The following is a 19,260-nucleotide window of genomic DNA, read 5'->3' as shown; positions in this document are numbered from 1 at the left end:
CGACGCCGCGCAGGACTTAAGCCCTATATAAGGGGAGCGCAGAGGCTGCCGGGCCTCTTTGCGCGGCGGCGGGGCTGGGCGGTTGGCTGGTGTTGTGCGCCGCTGCCGCCATGGGCTTTGGGGACCTAAAGTCCGCTGCCGGCCTGCGGGTCCTTAACGACTTCCTGGCCGACAAGAGCTACATCGAGGGGTGAGGGGCGGCGGGAGGGAGGCGAGCTGGGCCGGGCCGCGGCGGGGCCTGATGAGGGAGCAGCGGGGAGGCCCCGGGACACGCGTGTGCGTAAACCTCTTGTCGGGAGGGCGGGCGCCGAACCCTCGGCCGCCAGGGCGCACCCGCGGTGTCGGACTGCGGGGCTCCGCGCTCTCGCCGCCGTTCCTGCAGCCGGGCGGGCGCCGGGCCGCTGCTAGGGCATAGGCCGCCCTGTGTTCGGCGGCGGGTGCCTCGCGTCCTGCGTGCGTTGAGGATGGGGCTAACTAAAGCTTGTTTCTGCAGGTACGTGCCCTCCCAGGCCGACATAGCAGTCTTTGAAGCTGTTGGTGCCCCGCCTCCGGCGGAGTTGTTCCATGCTCTTCGGTGGTACAATCACATTAAGTCGTATGAAAAGCAAAAGGCAAGGTACGCGTAAACCGCAAAGTGAACACGTGTGCAAACCAGCATGCAAACTGTTGCGTTTGTGTCCGAGCTTAAAGAGGAAGGGGCTTTTCGCTGGTACTGTACGGCTTGTCAGAACAGAAGATTAGAAGTAGAGCAGACCTGCCAGTATGTTACAGAGGCCAGTCAGAGTTGAGAAAGCAGAATCTGCCTTTGTGCAGTTATGGGGCTCCTGTAGAAGCTTATAAGAAAGTTTGGGTCTCGTTGCTGCCTCCTACGCAATGATGAAAGCTGGAAATTGCTTCCAGTGGTCTACTCCATAAGGACAACAGCAGAACTAGGAACTATGACAGAAGCCTGAAGACAGCAGGCAGAGAAGAAATAAGAAAGGTGATTCGTTCCGATTTTTAATCCCAGAAGGTGATGCTAAATTTATGATTGACAGTACAGAAACACATACAAAGAAGGGGGACTGTAAAAGCAGATGTTATCTCTTCTCTTTTTTAGTGGTTTTAGTGTTCATGAAAGGTGCTGTATTGACATCCATGGAGACTGCAGGCCTCTCTAAAAAGGTACAGCATAGGTAGTGTCGGTACTGCTACACTGCCGCCTTTTTGGGCCTCAGTCCTGTTCTGGAGGGAGTTCTTGTGAAGTTGGGTGGCTCAGCTCATTTTTGAAGCTCTCAAACCTAAACGGAACTGAGATGATAAGCGTTCTTCTGAAAGTCCACTCTGGTAACTTCAGCTAATTACTGAAAACTAAGTCTAATTTTATGAATCTATAATAGCAGTTCACAGTAACAATAGGAAATTAATGAGATTTTGATCCATTGTGGATCATCAATGTGGTTTCTGTTAATTTAAACAAATGAAAATATTTTTAGGGAAACAAATTGATAACTCCTTCCACAAAATATATTGAGATTTCATTATGAAGGCTTTTACTATCCATATAGTCACACAGGGCAGCAAAATAACACAGGATCCATCAATGACTAGATAGGCAATCTTCGTAGGATTTGCTGTAGTTTTAACTAAGGTGTTTTCAGAAGCATTGTTTTGGGGAAGGTTTTCAAGAAGCAGAATTAACGTTTTCGAGTTATCACAACATTTTTGCTATGAATGTACTTATGAATGACAAATAGGTAGTATTTCTACAGGTATTTCAGTAGCTTCTTAGTACCTGTTGTTTTCCTTTAGCTTGCCAGGAATAAAGAAGGCTTTGGGGAAATACGGTCCTGCTGATGTTGAGGACACAACAGGTGCAGCCACAGATAGCAAAGATGATGATGACATTGATCTTTTTGGATCTGATGATGAAGAGGTATTGGTGACTTTCTTGTGTTTTAGTTTTATATATATGTAAGAACTACCTGGATAGGCAAGTTTTTACCTTACTAGTTTAGGTTACTTTAATTTGTGACCTTAACATATACTGTTCAGGATCTGTAAACTCCAGTGTCTTTGTAGAACGTAACACAAAAACTCTCCATTAGAAAGAAATATGATGGGATGAAATGTCTATTTTGACTGGTTACATGATGAATAAAACAAAAATCACCATCTTTCGGCTGACAGCTGTGATGATTTGTTTTTTTCCTGAGTAGATGCCAGTCAATGTAATAGTGCTTTAAAGATCCAGGGGTTTGGTGCTTTTTTTGTGACTTTGTATTTCTCTTTCAGGAAAGTGAAGAAGCGAAAAAACTGAGGGAAGAACGCTTGGCCCAGTATGAATCAAAGAAGTCCAAAAGTATGCCTTTGAATAACTCTGACCTTTTTATGCATTTGAACAGGATGGTTAGAAATAGATATACTTCTCTGGAATGAGGCAGAAGTGGTTTGCTTCACTTGAATTGTCTGTGAGCTTAGCCTTTCCTATAGCAAATCATTGAACCTTAGCATACTTTTTGTTCTGCCTGTTGTACTTCTGCTTGTCCTACCAAAGAAGCTGAGCTTTTTCTCTACAGAAGGAGAACCCTAGGATTTTCTTTGAATAAAACAGGTGAAAAGTAGTATAAAACACATCTGCATGAGAACTTTGGCAGACTAACTTAAGAAGGCTGATCAATACTTGGTGAGTTACGAGAGGAAAGGCTGCCAGGTACAAGTCCGTCCACAGTTACTGGTCTGAAACTGTTCAGGACTGTAGCAGTTGCAGTATTCCCTCTGTGGAAGATAAACTGTTACGTAGTATTAAGCTCCTTCTCAGATCCATTAAGAAGGACTCGCTATGTAACAAACAATGTTAGCTTATGTTATCTTTTCAGAGTATTTTTCAAAAGCGTGCATCTGCATCTTAAAAAACCAGGATATATATTTTAAAATACCCTTAAAAATGCATGTTGGCACAAGAGGTCTGTCTGAGTTATGAGTTTTTTATTAAGCTGGGAAAGTTGTTCTTGTGAAGTTAGTTTTGCAAGTATATTCATGAGTTTGTGATTTTCCTTCTTTTTTTTTTTTTTTTCCTTTCCTCAGAACCAGCTGTTGTTGCCAAATCATCGATCTTGCTTGATGTGAAACCTTGGGACGATGAGACAGACATGGCCAAATTAGAGGAGTGTGTTCGAAGTATTCAAGCAGATGGCTTGGTCTGGGGGTCTTGTAAGTAAAATTCAAAGTGGGGAAATGGTGATCATGTGATCTGTTAGGGTACTGTATGAATAGGTAGCCTTGGGGTTACTGTTGGCCCATCTGTGATAATGCAGGTAGCTAAAATAGTGAACTAACTGCCATACTACATAGATCATGTGTAGCATGAGCTGTGCATGTATGGGGCTTGGTGAACTAGCACCCACTAAATAGCAAGCTGATGTTTTTCTTTGCGTAATATCACAAGAGTGATAATTTTAAAGGGGTTAGTCAAAAAGCTGCTAAAGCAGAAACAAGGTTGATTCAAATAAGCACTTTTTAGATCAGCTTGTTGATTAATGCTATCAGCCAGTTACATCTTTGATTTGCATTTCCAAGCAAGGAGTGTTTAATGCTTTTTTGTTTTGTTTTGCAGCCAAGCTTGTACCAGTTGGCTATGGTATCAAAAAGCTTCAGATTCAGTGTGTTGTTGAAGATGATAAAGTTGGAACAGACATGCTGGAAGAAAGAATAACAGCTTTTGAAGATTATGTACAATCAATGGATGTAGCTGCTTTCAATAAGATCTAAGTCTTGATACATCTAGAATAAATGTAATTGCAAAAATTGGGCCATGTCTGTGGTTAATTCAAAATCATAGTGCAGTCCAGTTTGTTAATGTAAAATTTGACTGATGGGTAAAGTAGAGGCTAATAAACTGGATTTCTAGGATTGTTCCAGCACCATAGTGCCCTAGTGCCAGAGAAAAGAGTTGGTTTTTAAAAAATAAAAAATAATAAAAAAAAATTATACAGTTGCCTTATGTCTAGGCTTAACATTTAGATGGCTTTAAATACCTGAAATGCCCTTTCCTCTGTGTTAGGCAAAGTTGCATCCTCAGAAACTTGTAATTCTTCTGGAAGAAGAGATGGCTTTCAGGGAGAAGCACAGGGCTGTAGCACTTTAAGAGGAATATAAATTTTGTATAGAAAGGGTGGTGAATAACCAAATGGTTGTATGGTGGCTTTTTTCTTTTGAAAGCTAACAGTTTAACTCTCACTAAATGAATGGAGACAAAGATAAGGAATTTTAAAGCAAGGAGGACTGCAGTGCACTGGAGATTATGTGGTGAAATGGACTTTTTAATTTGACTTGAGACTGCCAGGGTAACTTCTCACCATCTCCTGTTGTGTGGACCTGAGTTTTTCTTTTTTTTCTTCTGAAGTGTTTAAAATAAAAAATAGAAATAACCTCAAATTTTGCATCTTTTGGGGGGCCTCCTTCATTAGTACTGCAAATAGTGGTGTTGACAAAATGGTGTTAACAATTCCTGCTTTAAGATCAAGGGCTTAGTGCACCTTAAACTGCAGGCCAGCATTGTTTTTTTTTTAACCTTGAGTGGCAGGATCGTGATCCTTGAGAGGTGGAATTAACGTACAGCTCACTAGGGGGCAGCGTGTCCCTTCAAGAAGGCCGAGGCCTTGGCGCCTCGGCACCTTGGCCGGTGCCATGTGCTGGGTGGATTAACGTGCAGTGGTTGCATGCTACAGCTAATGCACGTGGATGATACCTTGTAAATTTGTTAAAATACAGCTTACTACAGTGTTACTGTGCCTCTGAAAAATCTGTATCCTAGGCAGAATAAGACATACCTATATCAAATGTAACCTATAACAACGAGATCAACAGTAAATTTGAGAAATATAATCATGCATAGGAACATGGGAACACATGGGTGCATCTTTTAAAAAGGGCTGCCAGTTACCACTATTTTAAGTAACAAAGTTTTAACAGAAGTGTCAGAAACACTTCTACACAATCTTCAAAAGTACAAACATCAGGAAGTTAAGACTAGAACCTGTTGCTATTAAGTTCTGTTGTTTTATTTTCCTCTGCAGTATCTGATAGCAAAATCAGAGATATCCCTTTCCTCTGGCATTTTTTTTTTATTGTAGAGGTTTGAATGAGCATTCTTCTGTCCAAACAGTGCAGGAGAGTAATTTATATTTTTTGGTTATTCTTTGGAAACAAATCTAGAATGAGTCTGTCTTGTTTAGGTATTTTCCATTATTCTTGCTGGAATGAGTTGGAGACAATTCTGTAGCTGATCTTGGTACGAAGGAGGTAGTAATTACCTTGCAAAGTTATTAGTCCGTTTATTTCTACAGCCCAGCACTGATGTTGTGCCAGACTCTATACTACCTGGGGGAGGCTTTTGGTCGAGGTGGTGGTTAGATGTTGGCAATATATTTTTTTTAATCCAGACAGCTGGTCCAAGCAAAGCGTTGTGAAATACTTTATGTACTCAAGACAAAGCAAATTAAAATTCTCTTGTCTGAAAATCGAGCTCTTTACTGCATATGTTTGTCCTCATATACCTCACGTGCATGAAGAAATCTGAATAAACTGAAAAAAAATTCTCGTAATAGAAAAGGTCAGGGTTTGTTTTCATCTTTCAAAAATGTCAGGAAGGTGCTGTTCTGTGAACAGTCGCTGCATATTTGCTGCTGAGAAAAGCAAATGAACATATTCTTTGGAGCCAACCAAATTTTATTACTCCACTTGGAGTACAGTCAGGAAATGAGCACTAAAACACATCATTCTTAGAAAGATGTCAAGGAATATGTGGAGAAAAACTGAAAACAGTTGATTTTGGCACATTCAGCTGCATTGTGCCAAAATATTACAGATGAGTCACTGTGTACCAGGCAGTGAATGACTCAAAGGAAAGAATGCTGCTTACCAGCTTTCCAGCCCAAAGTTAAATACACTGAAATTCCATGGACTGTCTCACTCTCAGACTCTGAGACCAGAGCCCAAAGAAACAGCTACAGACCACAATCAGACAGTTGCTATTTATACAGCTATCCGTACTGGATGTGCTTGTGCATACATACAGATGCATATATATAGTTTTATGTATAAGGCCTCATTTACAGTATAAATGCAACTTAGGTGTTAGAATGTATGTTATCTGAAAGCCAGTTTTACTCTAGATATGGAGGCCAGTAACAATACAGAGCTAGTTCAGATTTACCTAAAGCTTTATGTTTTTATTGTTTGCAGAGTTTTATCCCGCATACAACTTCTTAAGCGGTACTTCCTCAGAAATTGGCCCACTCTACTTAGCATGTATATTTGCATTGGTGCATGTGTGATTCTACAGCAGGCAACAAGTTGGAGCAGAAAATAGGACAACTGGGTCTACTGCCTCTTTCTTACGCAAGTGAACTTCATATCTTGGATGTACGATCTCAACTGCAGCTTGGTAGAGAAGTCTGAATTTGGCTACATGCTTATGAAAGAATAATTGTAAGCTCTCTAAAACCTGAAAGTTTAAACACAGAAAAAGAACAAGGGCCTTTAGTCTCAGGTTCAGTAGGAAATATTTCCACTAATTCTTTGCACATTTTAAGTGAGCCAAAATACTTTCTGAAACACCTGCTTAGTATTTTACAACCAGCTGGCATTAAGAGCACAAAAGTAAGTGACAAGAAACTACAGCACCCTGGCTCAGCTGAGTATAAGACAAAGCAATGGGAGAAAACATTTTATTTCCATGCTTCTTTTGAAGGAAAAGGCAGCAATTCAGTATTCTCTGTATTGAGTTACTTCTCTGATTGCAGAGTGAAGCTAGTGATTGCCTGGTTTGGCTGGGATATAGCTAGGTGACTCCTACTTTAAACAGTAGTGAAATATTTGCATACTCACAAACCACTGATGTCTGATCATGATCTCTCAGATGAGGATGCCTAGATCAAAAGTGTTATCAGTAGCGATCAGAGGAATGTTATGTGCTCTTTTGAGATCAGTGAAGTATCGTCAGCAACAGGATTACAACAACATTCCTGATAGAAAACCCAGACAACTTTCTATTCAGGCTGTCCACACTGCAACTGCACCACACCCAAATGATGCGTCCTTTAAAAAATTTAAAGGAAAGTAGCAAGCACAGTTAAGCCAGCTGTTTATATAAAACTGTATATGCTAAGATGCACATCTCATTGGCAGATGTGAAGTTAGCAACACCTCCAAATCTGTCAGCTATTTTATAGATGGATGGTGATGAACAGTCACTGAGCAGTTTCGCAGCAGTGCACAGGCACATGAGTGTTGTCTGAGTCCCACAGCTGCTCACTGATGGTTCCTGAGCGGCTCACCTCCCACAGTGCCAATTTTAGCACCTCAGAGACTGTCGTCTTGACCTGGGCCTGGAATTTCTTGCTAATGAGAACATAGAGGATTGGATTGAGACAACTGTTGATGAAAGCAAGGCCCGTGGAGAGGGGAATGCCATCCTGCAATAAGTCGTGCAAATTTTCGTCATGGTGAGCAGAGAGCTCCACAATGCTGAATATGTGATACGGTGTCCAGCAAAGAAAAAAAGCTACAACTACAGCAACGATGGTCCAGAAGAGCCTGCTAGAAGTCAACACAGTTCTCCTCTTTACTTTAACAATCAGCAAGGTGTAGCAAATGACCATGGTCAGTAGAGGAAAGAGGTAACCAAATGCAAGCCTCACCCAAATCAGAATGTGATGTCTCAGCAAAATGAGTTCTCTGTCATGCATATGGAAGTTGTTGTAGCAAATGGTGACATTGTTGAGAACAGTAGCCGTGTCTCTAAAGTATAGGGCAGGGCCACCAATAATTGCAGCTGACATCCAAATGATCCCACTAAGAATGAGGGTATTCTTTATAGTCCGGTACTTGTAGGAAAAAACTGGGTGGACAAGGCGGATGTAGCGGTCGAGGCTGATGAATGTCAGGAAGAAAACACTGGCGAACATATTCAGTAGTGCGATGAACGAGTTCATTTTACAGAGCCATTTCCCAAAAGGCCAGTGGAAGCCCATTGCCACGTATGTGATATAAAGGGGCAGAAAGAGAACAAAAATGAAATCTGCAATGGCCAGATTGAGGAACCAGAGTGTAGAGACAGATTTATCCCACTTGAAGCCCATAAACCAGATGACAATGGCATTTCCTGGGACTCCCAGAAGAAATGCCACACTGTAAAATGAAAGGGAAATCATATGGGCAATGCTGAGGGTGGACTGAGGTGATTCTTCTTCCTCAGACAGGTCATAGAAGTAAGAGTAGTTCTCAAAATCTTCAAATGTCATGTTGCACAGCTGCTTTCTAAGAAAGAAAAGAAATGGAACAATCAAAAGGGAACTGTTTCATTGCACTGTGCATAGTAACCTGCAACTCCTTTGAGTTTAGTTTCACATACCTATCACTTCCTAGCTGTCAACCTCTATTACAAAGCTTGTGGAGTATTTTGGCTCAAAACATTTCAAGAAAAACTCAAGACAAGTAGTCTGGGAACTGTTTCCCTTACCTTTATTTCTTAAGAGATCACTGACCACAACATCACTGGTAGATGACGTTGCAAAGTTCTACTGAAGTGTGATTTGTATTCTTTTCTAGCTGGGTTTAGAATTTAACTGCTCTGATCCTATTTGAAACAGATTTTATGGACCATATCTGTATCAGAAATCAGAGAAGCATCAGGCATCTACAAAGGCAAGAAAGTGCCAGGAAGCCTTCCTTCTCTTCTAAAGAAAAGATTTATGTGCATCCTCACACATCTCAAGTTATAGTTAACAAAATATAGACAGTGATTTTGCCAGCAAATGCAAGTTCATGGCTTTATTCCTGTCTATCACGTATCTGTCCTTGTATCAAGGAATGCTGATTCTCAGACCCACTCAACATGCTAGATTCCCTGGGATACAGCCCAGACAAAACGCAGCAAAGGATGTAGAGAAGGAAACATGAGGAAAATATTTCAGTGGCAATGCATACAACTGGCATATTCTTCCACTAGTGATCTGAGAAACAGCTAATAGATGAAAGAAAATAAAGTTTCCAGGAGAATAATACACACTGTAAGAGCTACAGCTGGAAAGATGTTATATTTGGTTTGTGGTTCTGTTTATTTGTTGGTTTTATTAGCATTTAAAAAAAAAACAAACTCCATTTTCTTCTGTTACAAAAGCTTCTGGAACTTACAACACAATTTTTCAAATAGGAATTTTCCTGTAAAGCTGAAGAGGATGAGCGTAGGAGGGAGTAAAAAGGAAAACATAAACCAATAGAAAGATCCAGAAGACAGAAGAAAAGGGGAAGGGGAAGGGGAAGGGGAAGGGGAAGGGGAAGGGGAAGGGGAAGGGGAAGAAACTCAGAGGAAAACATCAAATGACAGTTGAGCGGGAAAAAACACCTAGAGGTTCTGTGTTCATTCCAAAGTACAGAAAAATAATAGTATAGATGACAATGGTCTGACAAAAGTATCTGCCATACGCAAAAGAAATATCCTGCTAAATTCTATCACCATTTAAAGCAATGTTTTTTGGCTGGACTCAGCTGCACTGGTAGCAGGATATGACCTGCCCGTTGGCTGTACCATGGATGAGCTCAATGTTACATTTCTGAGTGCTAGTTCTGTTCAGAAACTGAGATTCATCCCGCACTTTTGGAACCCAGCTATGCATTCCTGTAATTCCATTAATTTTAGTATGCTAAAAGACAACAGAAGCAGGATGTCAGGAGAAAGCTGCCTCCAGAAGCACATCTGCAAGCCTGTATTTATATACATAACTTTCCTCACAAAAGTGAAGCTATATACGTGCACATATTGGCAGGATTTGATTTCTCATTTATGGATGGATGGGGCAAGGTTAAAACAACAACAAAGTTGTGGAACTTCATATCTCTTGTTAAAAAAAAATCTGTAATAAAAGTCAAGAATCTGGTCTATCAAAAAGCTATGATAACATTCGCCCCTTGCAATTTACATCAAGCTAAAGGAATGTTATTTACTTCGCTGTCCTGATAAAATGATACGTATTGGGCTGTATTCATGTAATTACATGCCTCATGGGGGTAGACTCTGCATCAAATACTGGTACCACCCATCTGAGTAATTTTTTCAAATAGCATAACATCTGGTAAGAAATGGTATAAACAAGAAGCAGTACCACTAACATCTGGAACAACGCTACATTTGTACAGTTTCAGAGAATACTGAAGTTATTTGGATTTTTAAGCATCTTTGCCTGTGTACAGAATTATACCTTCAAGTTGAATTTATGCAATTAAATAAATCAGCACAATTTTTCAGTATCTTGATGATTAACATCCTGTATCTTAGTCATTAATCAGGTTTGTTTCTAAACTTCTCAATAGCTAGCACAATACAGCACTTGAATTCAAGCATTTTCTCCCTATAAGTGCAACCTCAAAACTATTTTTTCCTAACTGGGCTAAAAACAACAACAGTAACAGATGTTTGCCTACTGCCCCACAATGTTCATTTAATATTTAGAATTTCATGGATGATGTACAGCAGAAGGAAAACATAGCTAAATATCAAATACTTACAAGCCTCCTGTAATTTAAAACATCCGCTGAAAGAACATACATCTAAAATGCAATGTACTTTGAGGAAATATTTTTCCAAGGTTATCTTTCTCCTTATCTCTAACTCCCAGTCTTCCAATATAGTAACTCTTTAGGATTGGGGCGAAAAAGGCAGGAGGAACATTGTTTACCACTGCTCTCAGGGCACAGATGCTGAAATTAGGCTATATGGCTAAGACTTAGCAAGACTGCCAATTCCATTTGCAAAGCCCAGAAGCTTCTGCACCTACCTTCCACATATACAAAGCACTTCTGTAACAGGATTCATGGCATTAGGTGCTGCAAGACAAGCAGTAGGGAATTTTCAGTGGAGCTATGCTGTTTCAAGGTAGTAAGGACACAGATTTTTTTCTCCTGTGATAACTGCTAACCATCATTCACAACAGATATTTCTTCATGTTACACATACAGTCCCAAATGTATGAGTTTATTTATTAATACATTTTAAGAAACAGAACTATCTTGCAGTTCAAGACCACGTCTTGAAAGTGAAGAAATTTAATTTTATTCCTTATTTTGCTTCTGATTTCCTGCACAATCTTTGCAAAATGGCCTAATTTCCAGACTGAGAAGACTCTTTCATGAACCTGTCTGCAAACAGAGGTCCAGTAGAAAAAAAAAGTAGACTTTCTGCAGTTTCCATTTGGCTTTCAGGCCTACTGTTAGAAAGGGTGAGGGAGAGGGTGTAGTTCAATGTCTCAGACCCTGCTGGTCCAGAGCTGCAAAAAAGGGCCACAGAGAGGAAAATATGTTTTAATAAACAGGAAAATGTGGTCAGAGACCTGGCAATAGGACTTGGGGGCAGCTACAGGTTACAGAACAGTGTCGTATTGCATTTGGATGAATATAACCAAGCTTAGACTTCATCCTGTCTTCTTTTTAAATAGTACACAGTCTGTGTAAAGTGTATGCTTAGCAGTTGTCCTTTGACTGGTGTCTGTTCCTGTTTGCTGAGGTCACAAGCAGCTCTGAAAACCGACTTTCCTTGATTCAGTTTCTTAATTATGAATATAGTTGTTTTTAAGCAAATAGATTTCAGAATGTTTGACTAGGAGGTTTCGTTTCCCGTCCCCTTCCATAACACGGAAATTAATTATGAAATGACTTCATAGGAATATCACAGGATGATGCTCAGTGTTAATGCATTTCAGATCCTAGGACAGAACATTCAAAGAAACAAAGATTATTAATAAACGTATCTAAAACATAAAGCCTAAGCTGCTGGGAAAAAATTTACCATGTGTCACACGCAATGCCTTTCTCTGCATTTCAGGGAGGAAATGCAGAATAAGATCTGAATTGACAGATTCACAGTTTTTTATTACAAGTACCTGAATTTTGTATTCTCTGCCACCATTATAGTATTTTAGAAAGTGAGCCATAATGACAACTCATACAAATAGCTGAACCTGCTCACAACAGAACAACTTTTGTCCCAGTAAGAAGGGGGGACAGTTATGACATGGGACAAGGTCTATGGACTATTCCTGGCTATGCCACATGCATCCTCTTTGACCAGGGGAAGTCATTCGACCTCACCATGCCCCAGCCCTGAGGTCAGTGGAATGGCTTTGGAATTAAATTAGGCTGGGTTTTCAGTCTAAAATAGGAGACGACAAACAGAACAGTCACTATTTCCTTTCACCTCACTCAGTGTAAGGTCTTTCTGGGGGTTCAAAGATCCCCAGGCAATATGCAAGTTAGGGTCCAATTTAATTGCACTGGTAGTTTCTGCCATGTATGTGGGCTGCAGCCCATGCAGCCTCTCCCTCACACTCGGCCCTAAAATCTTAGAAATTTACAGATATGTCCAAGGGAAGAGCTTATTCATTGTGTCGGTTAAAAGTTAACACAAATATTTGAGAGGCCACCTCTAAATCTGTTTGTTCAGTGTGATAAACAGTGCTGAGAGCCTTTGGGCAGCTAAATTCATTTCAGAGGTCTCAATAGCAAGCCCTGACTCAATAGGAAAATTATAGTATGTAGAGTTGGCTGTCTCAATAGTTAGTTTCATAAGGGGCATATAATGCACAATCCCTACTTTTAATGTTTTCATGAATAATTCAGAGCTTATCATACTCTGCATGTATGATCTATGGCTACAGGAAAGCCCGTTTGACTGATTCATTTCAACATTTGTCATTTGCAGGAGTTAGATGCTGAAGAACAGCTAGCTTTTCAAAAGGTCACCCGAAGCCTGCTTTTCATGCTGTGTCTTAGCAATCCGTGTGGATATGGGATTCATTTGAGAGCCCCCAGGAAAAAAAAAATCTTTGAAAAAAAATCTTCAAGCTTTTGAGGTGCCAAATTTTGAATTTATGTAGCTTCAAAAACATAAACTACTAGGTGAATTTTATGTTTATCTGTGATGTTCAAAACACAGATGGCTGAGCAAGTTTGTTAGGAGAATATACATATTTCTAGAAAGTATTTTACAAAGGCATAAGTAAAGATCCTAAAATTCACAGACAATACCAATGAGACGACAAACTGTCAGCCAACTACGTACTAAGATGACCACCTGCCTCCCTGTAGAAACATTCCTACAGCAAGAAGTGCCCGGTATACCCATGCTACAAATTTAATTACAGCTATGCTACAATTTAAGCTTAAAACCCTGAAGACAAAGCTACTAGGAAAGTGGTTGCTTTATCTGGTACACAGAAAAGCAGAAGCAAGGCTTGCGTGTATGTTTTCTCTTCCACAAAAATGCACAATCGTTCTAATGGTCGGTAGACATATGGTAACAAAGTGACTTTGTATGCTGCTGTGAATTCAATGACTTGAACGGATAGTGATAGGTATGATACGTAACAGAAACATTTTCAAGACATAGCACAGATATAGATTTGCTCTAGCAGATAAGACAAGAGTGTAAATAACCATCATTCTCCATTCTATCTCTCACTGAAACAGTGTTGGAAATGCATATGCAATGTCCTAGCTAGACATCTTCTAAAATGTATGCCAAAAGCAACTGTCTTTAAGCAAGGCCAAACATGATACTATTAGTCATAACACACCACTTCATCTGCGGTATTGAAGTCATCTGACCAGATAATAGTCTCATAACATTTTGTACAGACAAAGTGAGTCCTGCAGCGAGATTAACAAACTCACAGACAGACACAGTTAATACTGGTAAAACAACAATTTCAGACATGGACTTCTGCTGCCACAGAAATGTTCAACAACAAATGGAAAACCCAACTCTATATCTAAAGAATGCTGCTGTAATGGAAAAAATATCTACAGTAACTCTGGTTTGAATATAACAAATCATCCAGACAACTGCTGCAATTGGGTAGCTTATCATTTCCATAGAGAGGTAACTCAAAATTTTCTAGAACCAGCAACTGCATTTGGTAAAAACTCGTTTATTTTCATGCAGATCCCATGCACTAAGATTTCCGTCTCCAAAGAAAACACAGAAACTTGGGATATGCACAGGGAAGAGATGACCTGGTAACTCCATAGTCAGTTTGTGCTCTCATTACTCTCTGTTAATACAGCTAAAAGTTTAAACAACTCTTTTAGTATTCTTTTGAGCGTAAAGGGTTATCGTAATCTCTGCTAGTCTATTGTGTGACCATAAATATATTACAAGGTCAAGCAGAGTCAAGAAAATGACAAAAGTTTAGATAAACAGTGTATCTCAATATTTAAAATATGGTCTTATATCCTACAAGTCAGAACTGTCTGACTGAGTATTTACATAACCAGTTGTAACACCTAAGTATTCACAGGCTGTAGTGAAACTGGACTCACATGGGAAGTATCATCAGTTGATTTACAGACAAACAAGAAGGTTGAGAATGAACTACAGGAAGTCTCTGATAAACCAGGTGTTAAACCTAGTATCAGAACCTTGCCTGGTTCTTCAAACACAGTCTGATCTTCCTTTCTTAAAAATAACACCATGCTTTCACTCACAATGAAGTGGAGAAACCAGAGCTTCACCTCTGGGATACCTTTTCCCTCCTGAAACAGGACTCTGCCCTGTGACATGATGCCCACTGTTCTGGTGGGAGCCAGCACCTACCTGGGCAGCCTTGCAGATTTTGGCTGGCTTTCTCTACGATGAAAAGGAGCCTGGATCTCTGTCCAGGCTTATCTTTATCTGTCAGGTCCAAGTTTTGTACATATCTTAGTCTTCCTCAAATGCATCTCAATATTTAAAATATTTATATATTTCCCTAATATGGTACAGGGAACACTCCCTAGCAGTGATAAGAATAGATGGCATTTGATTCAAGTATTAAACTAGAGGCTTGGAAATACTGGTTTTACAGGTTTCCCGTATTACCTTTGCAAATCACTTCAATGTCACATTGAATTTGACTCCACCAGACACAGTACAATACACTCCGATAAGAGTTTAAGACACTGAGGAACATCATACTCAGTTTTCTTAAAAGGACAATGATTCTTAATGTTTCTGAAACATCTCACTAGAACAATATGAGGCTGAACTCTTTGAAAGACGACCAGAAAGAAGAAATGGGAGTGTTGAAAATGGTATTACGTTGATGCTTCAGGGGCTTTCTACTCACTCCCTCAACCAGGTAGCTTGAAAAGAGATCAAAACTTGCTGTGCCAGGCTCACGCTTGCTGAAAGAGGCAAGTATTTTGTGTTGGGAAAGTATTCAAAGGCCCTAGCCTTTGGAGATCAAAGCCTCACTGCATCTAGACACAGCAAGCACATAATGAGAGAAAATTCCTGCCTTGTTTATAATCAAAACAGAATAAACAGACACAAGAGAAATAGGGAAGGAACAGAAGTAGCTTGCCTAAAGCCAAACAGTAGATTCAAAGGAAGAGATGAAGGCAGAATCCAGACCTTGCCAAAACAATGAAGAGGCAAATATATTTTGCGGATAAAGGGAAAAGGTGCTGGTTCTTCACACCTGCGTCTTATAATTCTAGAAATATTCTGAGAAGTGTCAGAAAGGGACGAGAGAGATATTAGGGAAGAGAAGAAAGAAAGAAAGACACAAAGTTTGGAAGAACACAAATGAAGTTAATAGAGATGGGAATACATTGCTCCCTGCCTCCCTGGAAGATCTTTCTGTGATTTCTGTGATCTAATCAAGAATTCTGAAAGTGAAATTAAAAATGCCATTCATTGCCCATTAGACTGTGCATGTTTTTCTGCCTTCTCTGTATGCGGTGACCTGATCAATATTAAAAAAAAAAAAAAAAAAAAAAGCAAACAAAAAGAAAACTCTAGCCAAAAGAAGTAAACAGGTAACTAAACATTAGACTAACCATGGAAAATTTAATTTGTTTGGCTTCCATTCTTACACGAGTATACCTGGGTACTAGATAGCTGATGGCTAGAAACGTGTTAAAACTGCATCTACAAGTCTTAATGATTTTAGGGTTAAAAAACATAAGAATAGTAGATACTGGGAACTGGATACTCTTTGGGAGCTAAAGTTCCTGGAAAAGTCTGGAGTCTTCTGGAGTGCTGGCCTTTGTAGATACCCCTGAAACCAAACCTGGCTTATAGAAATGGGTTTTGTTAATTTATCACTGGGCCCACTAATGAAAAGGTATTGTATCTGAAGCAGGACTATTCAGTTCCTCTAAAGAACTGTAATGCAGTAAAGCAGTGGGCAGGTGAAAAAGAGCTGCAACAAGCCAGCAAAAACTATCTCTTGAAGAGAGCACTCATAGCCTGATATGTGTTTTCTTTCCTCACATCTCCAAGCCCACGGCATCTGGAACACACTGAAAATAAGAGCATAGAAGCAAACGCTTTGAGGACAATTTTTCTTTTAGTGTCAAGAACTTACAAGTGTTGGAAAGATGATCCATGCATGACGATATCTTCCTTTCTAAAACCAAATGTCTCCTGGGTACTGCCCACCCCAGTCTCAACAGTTCCTTCTGGTAATGAGCCATGAGAAACTGTTCCTCCAACTCAGTTCTCTTCTGCAAAGCCAGCAACAACACAGCCCTGCACTCTTATGAAACTTCTAGCTTCAGACTGAATGAACACAAATCAAACCACTGTTAGAAATAATGAGTGAAAATTAGCCAGACAACCAGCAACCACAGTGAGAGAACATCTGAACTGTTGGCACATTCCACTAGACAAAATGAATAAAAAAGCCAGTAACAAAAGCATTCAACAGACTGCAGTGTTCTGCAAAACTATCTATTTACTGTTTGGAATAGTGGAGTTATTCACACATTCACACACAAAAATATCTAAGAACAGATCACAGACTGAAGAATTTATATGTAAAATTATTCAAGAAGAATATTTTATGCAGCTAAAATGAAAATGTGTCTTAATTGTCATTGAATCTATACATCTTCTATCAAGCTACAAAAAGAGTTCTGGTATTGTGTTTGATTTTGCGAGATAGCATTTAAAAAGGCTAAAGGGGAAAATGACATGGCTATCACTAGGGCTGAATAGGAGGTGGAATCCAGCCCTGCTTATTATATGCTCATATAGGAAGCTTTAAATCTTGTTGCTTCCTAGAAAACACTATTCCATGCACTGAGTGACAGATGCACATCATTCCATCTTACTTCATGATAGTAGGGGAAACACACACCTTTCAGCTCAGATCATAAAGAACTCTTTATAATTCTGCATGACTAACTGTTCAGAATAATGATGTTCTTAACCTTTTAATAATTACAGAATTGTCAATTGTTAAAAATCAATTTGTTATCTGAAGTTGAAATGATATCCAGTTCCTGTTCTGGAATCTAGATCAGAACCAGCGTACTTCTTTTTCATATTACTGGAATTTGCGATAGCTGTAGGAGATGTACTATCCCTAAGCAAAGCAAACAAATAAAACTAATACAGGGTGCGGGGAGATATTTCAGCCAAGGTCAGCTGGCATTCTTTGGCAGCCTAAAATACTTCTTGAACAGTATATGAACACATTTGAAAGTTATTAAAAATGAAATTCACACCTACTTTCATATCCCTTATTGCTTCAGGGTTGGTTCAAAATAACCTTTGAAACAAATGAGTATCACATTCTTTATACGAAGAAACTCTTTTAACCACTATACACTACACTACCTTACAGAATTTGCCTGTGAGTGTTGTTTTGTTTGTAGATACACGTTATTCTGAAGGAAGGAAAAGAAAGATTTAAAACTTAATAGAAAGATTGACCTACCTTCTTCAGCTCTTCAGAAGAAAGCACACTAAGTCAGGGATGTGCTCTCTGTAGCAGAAGGAAGAATGAAGTGATCTGTAGAGTTCAGAGTGACTTCAGTGTGATTCCAGCTGCTTCACTTGGCTACTGCCTTCCTCCTAATAAAGCTGCAGAATGATATAACACTGTGTTTGTTTTCAGCTGTGAGGAAGTTGTTCCCAACTTCCCTTGGTTTGCTAAACCCGGTTTTGAAATATTGCCCTTCTGTATAATCTCAGTATTTCACCAAAATAAATGTTAGACATGTGAATGAATCATTTTGGCCAGTGTCCAAGCAAGCAACAGATGTGGTGGCTGATGAATGGAAATGGACTTTACAGTTGCAGGCTGCTTTTTGTTATGAAGAGAAGGATTTGAACAGTATTTCTTTGTTTCTGTCCACTCTGGTTTATAGAAAATAATGTTGAATGAGCAGAAAGATGCTTAAGAAGCTGCACTGAAAGCATAATTTGTTAACTGTATGGTGAGATACTTTCAGTTTGTGTTTATAATTATTAAACTCCTTTTGTATGCAAGAGAAAAGAGAACTTCTCAAAGTATGAGTTACTAGTCCTCTTGCCCACCAGTCAGTGTAATTCTGTGGTCAGACATTTGAACCAGGCTTTAGGAGACTTGGCTTGAACCCCAGTTCTGTCAAGAGGCTACCGAGTATTTGTGGTCAGGCCTCATGCTCTCCATGTACCTTAGGATCTCAGCAAGTAAAATGGGAATATTATTCCCCTAGTATGTTCATACCATAGTTTCACCTGACTTGGATGGTACTGCATTCACCATACCATTTTAAATCAGCTGTGAGTCTGTCAGCCCAGCCTTACCAAAAAGCAAATCTTAACAGCTGCACTGATCTGTGACTAATGCAAAACACCTAAAATGTTCAACACCGTTTGAATTCAGTCAGTTCCAAATTTTCCAGGTATCAACTCTACTGATTTCAGTGAAAATTAAAAAAAAAAAAAAGAAAAAAAAAAAGAGGGCATTACTTAGTGAGAAGCAGCATTACTTAGTGAGAAGCAGCATTACTGAAATTTCAGCATCTGGCTAGTCAGACTATCAATTTTAAGCGCTACTGTTACTGGCCCACAAGTTATATATTCTATTATCAGAAGCCAGAAACTCCTTCCAGCAAAACAATCACGCTTTGTCTTTCTTCCACGTCAGCTCTTCTTGTTCTGCCAATATAACATAAATTGCTGACAGCTTGTATGAGGAGGCAAAAAGCTACGAATGAAAGAAGGATGGAGATTATGTTACAGCAGGACACAGAGTCTGGACCTGGAGAAAAGGACGGCGGTGGGACATGATACCTGCAAATATGTGACATAGAGACAGATAGCTGGGTTGCCTGAAGACAGCCGAAAGATTTCAGAAGACCTCATGATTTGGCTCCTCACTTGCGTATTTTTTGCTGTTTAAATATTTCGCCTTTCTTCTAGGAAACTGATGAGTGAATCTTTGCTGATAAAAAGCTCTTTTAATAGCA

The 19,260-nt window shown here is 39.7% G+C and overlaps 2 protein-coding genes across 5 annotated transcripts in view; one reads left to right on the top strand and one right to left on the bottom strand.

Moving 5' to 3' along the window:
- Positions 30–3,790, top strand: EEF1B2 (eukaryotic translation elongation factor 1 beta 2). Its single transcript, XM_021400770.1, has 6 exons — positions 30–190; positions 494–616; positions 1,792–1,915; positions 2,275–2,341; positions 3,067–3,192; positions 3,596–3,790. The coding sequence occupies exons 1-6, from the start codon at positions 111–113 to the stop codon at positions 3,748–3,750; spliced, it is 675 nt and encodes a 224-aa protein (XP_021256445.1). The 5' UTR covers positions 30–110; the 3' UTR covers positions 3,751–3,790.
- GPR1 (G protein-coupled receptor 1) overlaps positions 5,692–19,260 on the bottom strand; it is a 23,452-nt gene continuing 9,883 nt past the window's right edge. For 2 of the 4 annotated variants that reach the window (XM_021400765.1, XM_021400766.1), the window contains exons 2-4: positions 17,742–17,887; positions 10,818–10,866; positions 5,692–8,301 (exon numbers count right to left, since the gene is read on the bottom strand). In XM_021400765.1, coding sequence (XP_021256440.1) covers positions 7,233–8,301; positions 10,818–10,855 — 1,107 coding nt within the window. In that variant the 5' untranslated portion in view covers positions 10,856–10,866; positions 17,742–17,887 and the 3' untranslated portion in view covers positions 5,692–7,232. Of the gene's footprint in view, positions 8,302–10,817; positions 10,867–16,385; positions 16,580–17,741; positions 17,888–19,260 lie in introns of all 4 variants that reach the window. The other 2 variants (XM_021400767.1, XM_021400768.1) reach the window with 2 other exon arrangements.

The sequence above is a fragment of the Numida meleagris genome, chromosome 5 (genome assembly GCF_002078875.1).
Source record: "Numida meleagris isolate 19003 breed g44 Domestic line chromosome 5, NumMel1.0, whole genome shotgun sequence".
NCBI lineage: Eukaryota > Metazoa > Chordata > Aves > Galliformes > Numididae > Numida > Numida meleagris.
Note: the sequence above shows the minus strand (reverse complement) of the source record. Positions and strands in the feature narration are given on the sequence as shown.